Source organism: Echinops telfairi, unplaced genomic scaffold, assembly GCF_000313985.2.
Source record: "Echinops telfairi isolate 266 unplaced genomic scaffold, ASM31398v2 ScPeMD7_5167;HRSCAF=5991, whole genome shotgun sequence".
Lineage (NCBI taxonomy): Eukaryota > Metazoa > Chordata > Mammalia > Afrosoricida > Tenrecidae > Echinops > Echinops telfairi.
Genome location: NW_022109066.1, coordinates 4,076,490 through 4,081,902, shown reverse-complemented (window position 1 = coordinate 4,081,902; position 5,413 = coordinate 4,076,490). Strand labels below are relative to the sequence as shown.

Here is a 5,413-nt window from a genome sequence, read left to right as displayed (position 1 = left end):
TGACCCTTAGATTGTTACCTGGTGGAGTGCAGTTCAAAGCCTTTTCTTTTGTAATCATAATAATGCCTTGTCTTAATGCAGCCGTGGTGCTTGGAGGAGTTCAAAGGGTTTTTGCTAGACCAGTGCTCTGAGCCTTGTGATCTTGGGGGAGCTGCCCTGCCCCCAGAATCAAGATGAAGGCTTTTAGGGAGCTTGCTGCCCCAGGGATGGAAGGTTTCCATGAGCATGCAAGGTACAGGGCTAAGTGTGGGCGTGTTCCCGGTCAGTCTCATGGCCCGTCTGCGGGGACAATTCTCTTTACACAGGGCGGGAAACTGGGGCCAGTCCAAGGGACACGGGGAATAAGTGGTCAAACTGGGGACAGAAATCCAAGCCTGGTGGTCTCTGAAACCCCAGGTCTCCATGGGGTTGAGGGGACAGGTCTCTCATACCGCCCAGAGCAGAGCAGCGGCCTTCTCATTCTCGAGAGCAGGACCGGCAAATGGGCTCACAGGCCATATGCGACTCCTGGTGCATACATGTGTCTCTGAAATAAAATGGGAAATAAGAATAACATTATCCACCAGATAATGGTTATTTCATTTGCCTGTGAAAATATATTTGTGGCTCTTCAATCATTTTTAAATGTTGTGAGGCTCAAAAGTGTGCTAACCCCCGCTGGAGAGCATTCCAGGCACGAGTGGGGAGGCTGTGGGCCCTGTGGGGCACCGTCGTCACCAGGATGGGGGTCCCAAAGCCCAGACGAGCTGAGAAAGGCTTGCTTAGCTTGTGGTGCAGTAACCGGACACCAGAAACCGGGCCAGACCCAGGGTGCCCCCTACAGCCCCTGTGCCTCCTGATTTTGCCACAACGTCCCCTGAGGCAGTCCTGGGATCCTCAGGGACCTCCCTCCTCTCTCCCCCTCCAGGCCTTTTAAACCTGGAGAAGCTGCTCCGGCAATTCCTTATCTCCAAGGATACCCTCTCAGTCCGGATGCTGGATGACACCCGGGACCCCACCCCACTCCTCAAGGAGATCCGGGACGACAAGACAGCCACCATCATCATCCACGCCAACGCCTCCATGTCCCACACCATCCTCCTCAAGGTGGGAGCCGGGCGGGGCGGGGCTGAGGGAACCCCAGAACTCCCCTTCCGTCCCACTGCCTCTCTCCCTTCTTCCCCTGGCATCCCTCCTAACCTGCGGCGTCCCCTGTTCATGGACTCGGACAAACTTCTCGCTGTGCTTCAAGTTCAAGGTGCAGTCCCGAAAGCTGAAAGAAGTAACCAGAGTTGCGGTGATGACCTTAAAACTATTTGCCACCTGATGCCGCAGGGTACCCCCTAGTTTGGACACTGGCCAAACCTTAACTTTGTGGAGAGGCCTGGTTCCCGGGAGGGTCTGGGTGGGTATAGTGCTTGGGTGCTTGGGAACTGGTGGCCGAGGCTGTTGCCAAGTGGTACATGCTAGCCAGGGCAATCCCACTGGTGGGCACTGCTGACCATGTGCCCTGGCTTCCGGGTCATCCTCCTATGTCATCCCCTCAGCGACTTGGGAGTGGTTATAATATCTTCACTTTACAGATGAAGAAACAGAGACTGCGAGATTGAAAATGGATCCGAGGCGCAGCCCTGGAAGTGGCAGACCTTCTCCCTCCCTATACCAGGGGGCTGCTTGCCAGCCCCGAGTCAGAATGCACATGAGGGGAAGCAAGGCAGAGTGAGAAAGGAAAAGCAGGAGCCCTGGAGGTGTAGTGGTTATGAGCTGGGCTGTTTACCACAAGGTCAGCAGTTTGAAACTGCCAGCTGCTCTTAGGGAGAAAGATGAGGCATTCTACTCCCGTAAAGAGTGACAGTCTTGGAAACCCACAGGGGCAGTTCTACCCTGTCCTGCAGGGTCCCTGAGTCAGAATCGACTCCAGGGCAGTGAGTGTGGTTTTCTGTTTGGAGGAGCCTGCCGGGACGACAAATCCTGCAGCCCTGGAGTCACCTACATGGGTCCCAGCTGATGGCTGGGCCAGCCAGGCATGCTTGGCAGTGAGGGCGAACCCTGCATCCTGGCTTCTCAGCAGCTTCCTCAGCCCCAGCCTCTCCGGCACAAGGGCCTCCTCTAAGTCCATTTTAATTGCGCATTCAGAAGCGCAGCCCACAGCCTTCCAGTGGGGGAGCCAGGCGTCTCCTTAACCTCTGCCAAGCTGCCTGCAGACACTTGGATGATTGTCTTCCCATCTCCCTCGCAAGCCCCTCCCCAGCTATTTTTTTGTCTCAGCGTTAATAAGAGATTTGAATGAGTTCTCTCAGGGCTGAAGGCTGTCCCTTCAGCCCGTTGCTATAGTAATTTTCCACAGCTCCAAAGCCAGTCTATCTCTCTGGTTCTCTGTCTCTCTCTCTTCCCCTTTTCTCTCTCTCACTAGTGCACACACACACACACACACACACACACACACACACACACATAATTTCGCCTGGGTTTCTGATCAATGAAGGCATCACAGCTATTTCAGGGGAGCAGAGATTCAGGCTGAGCAGGCAGACAGCACCTCAGCCTAGTTGCCAGACACGCTCCTGCCCCCCTGCTGGAGGACAGGCCAGGTTGCACAGCGCCTCCTGCAGGAGCTGGAGTATAAAATGCCCCCCCAAACCAAACCGAACACTGCCATGGAGTCATTCGGACTCCCAGCGACCCTACGGGACAGGGTAGAACTGTCCCTGTGGGTTGCCGAGGCTAATTGTTTACAGGAGTGGAAAGGCCCATCTTTTCTCCTGCAGCTGGTGCTTTCAAACTGCTGACCACGTGGTTAGCAGCCTGGAGCATAACCATCATGCCACCGGGAACTCGGCTGGCATACTGGTTAAGTGTCTGGCGGCTCACATCAGAGGTTGGTGGCTTGAATCCACTAGCTGCTCTGGCGGAGGAAGATGAGGCAGACTGCTTCCATAAAGACTGGCAGCCTTAGAAGCCCCCAGAGCAGTTCTGCACTGTCCTGTAGGGCTGTCGTGCGCTGAGATCTACTCCCCGCCCCGCACTGGGTGGGGGAAGATCCCCATGGCTCCCAGTGTGAGGGGCTGGGCTTTCCTTCTGTTTATTATTTAACAATATGGCTACACGTTAATTGCTGATACTTTGGAAAAGACAGAAAAGCATGTAGAAGAAAATAAAAATTATTCATTTGTCCATCATGCAGAGGTAACCACTATTAAACTCTGGTGCCTGTCTTTTCTGTCTTAAAGATTTCGTCTTTACTTCCTTCACCAAAATTACTCTCACACATCACATCTCTACTGTGACTTGATTATAGTAGAGATCTATAACTTGATTATACCGGGGGCCTTTACAAAATGTGGGGAAATTTAATGTTTGCTTCAACCCATTTGTTTCCCACAACTTTCTTAAGCCCTAGGCACCATGCAGCTGTCACAGGTCCTTAAGTCTTTGTCTATGGCTGCCTACGGTTGCCTTCCTCACGGCTGCACCACTTCCTGTCACGTGGATGCTCTGGACAAGCCGGCTGTTTCCAATCTTTTGCTCTAACAGATAAGGCTGCATTGCGTGCGCCGTTGTATATATCAATCTTCATGCACAGCACTGACTATTCTAATGCCTTTCTAGAAGAAAGGACTGAGTTGAAGGTGTGCCCGCCTTAGAGGATGTTGACGATTTGCCCAGTGGCTTTCTAGGAAGGCTGAAATGGCTTATGTTCCCATCCATGGCACAGGATTGAGTATACCTGTCTTATAGCACCCCTGTCAATATTGGGTATTTCCACTACAAAATGGTTCTGGTGACTGCTTTGAAGAAAACGCAGTCTCTCATGATCGCTGTTCACAAACAGTTCTGCCAAGTGACCAGTGGTCAGCTTCCCTGAGACCACCCACAGGTCTCGGCCCTGAAACCTTAGCGCTAAGCTGACCAGTGACTGGTGACCGAGGCTCAGGGAGACTCAGTTTATCTTTGCTTCCACTTTGATTTCCTAGCTGCTCCAGGCGAGAAAGATGAGGCTTTCTACTCCCATAAAGAGCTACAATCGGGAAAGCCCAGAGAGCACTTCCACCCTGCCCTAGAGGGTCGCTCTGGGTCCGAATCCACTTGCTGGCAGTGAGTCTGGAGTTTGGACTTCTGGTGATCTGCCCCAGACTTGCAGGCGCCCATCAGGCCTGGACTCAATCTCACGCTTCCCTGGGACCCTGTACTCCTCCTGGCATGGGGGTTGCTACCAGCAGAGCCTTTCAGGGGCCTGGAGAGGATGGGCTTAGTGTGGGAAGGCAGTGTGAGCAGACAGCACACGGTGCTTCTGGGAGACTCGGGTTATGCACATGTGAGCCTGGCCCGCAGAGCTTGGCAGCTCTCTGCTCTCTCTTGATTTCGGGAGGATTTGCAGAGTAATCCCCTACTTTATTGAACGGCTGTTCCAGCAACGAACTCCATGTTTACCCAGAATTCAGGTCTTAAAATCCAAGACTCTCTTGTCTTTGATCTTTAGGACAGCAGATTTCACAAAATGGGCTTTAACCATCTGACTGTGCCCTCACCCAGCCCCGGGCCTCAGCCCAGCCTGTCCCTGGAACCGGTGGGCTCACGCCGTCCTCTCACTGGCCAGAAAGAGCGGCAAGAGTGCTATCATGTGTACAATGTGGGTGTCTACATGCAGGAGGGAAGGCTCTTCAAGCCCCATTTTCCTCTTGGAAGTGCAAAGGAAATGTAGCTTTGCTGGGAGGAGGAAGAGGCCTCAGAAAGGAGGGAGGCCTGAGCCCTACTGTGGACCCCGGCGCTGCCTTGCCCCGTTCACACAGCCCTTCTGCACTTCCGTTTCCTGTTCAAATCATGGCAGTGTCTTTACCCTCAGCATGTCCTGCTAGGAAAGTTTGTGGGTTACTGTAAGAACACTCAAATGTGATTTGAGTTCCTTGGGAGATAAAGATGATGTAACGGAAAATGTAATCATCTCTGGACTTGTTCCTGTCCCGTGCACCTCAGTAGTCTTGACAAAAATGGTTTCCCAGTGGCCTGGGGCTACAGCAGGCATTATGAAAATCTAACAGATTGTCAGAAGGGATGAGGGCTCTGGGCGAGCTGGCCTCATTATTCACCTGTTCTTCTGTCGGTTTCTCCAGCACTGTCACACTCAAAGTCGGGCACACTGACAGAGAAGGTTGGTTAGGGGTATTGATGATGGGAATAAAGATCAGACAAACAGGAGATGGTTCTGAAGTAGCAATTCTGAACTGTGGGACAATGACACATTGGTGTGCTCTGGTCAAATGTGAGGGATGTCACAAGCAACTTGCTACTTCCTACTAATAAAGGGCCCAAGCTTGCAAATGGACCACTCCCTTCGTCCATTGCCACAGAGCCAAGGACACTCTCAGGGGCCTCTCTGGCACCTGACAGCTTCCTTGAGTGATCAAGAAGGGGGTGAAGTTCATTTGGGAATTGC

The 5,413-nt window shown here is 52.7% G+C and overlaps 1 protein-coding gene across 1 annotated transcript in view; it reads left to right on the top strand.

Annotated features, from left to right (window-relative positions):
* Positions 1–5,413, top strand: part of LOC101662846 (glutamate receptor ionotropic, kainate 4) — a 234,021-nt gene that overhangs the window by 27,484 nt on the left and 201,124 nt on the right. The window contains exon 4 of the mRNA XM_004716267.2: positions 908–1,086. Coding sequence (XP_004716324.2) covers positions 908–1,086 — 179 coding nt within the window. The remainder of the gene's footprint in view (positions 1–907; positions 1,087–5,413) is intronic.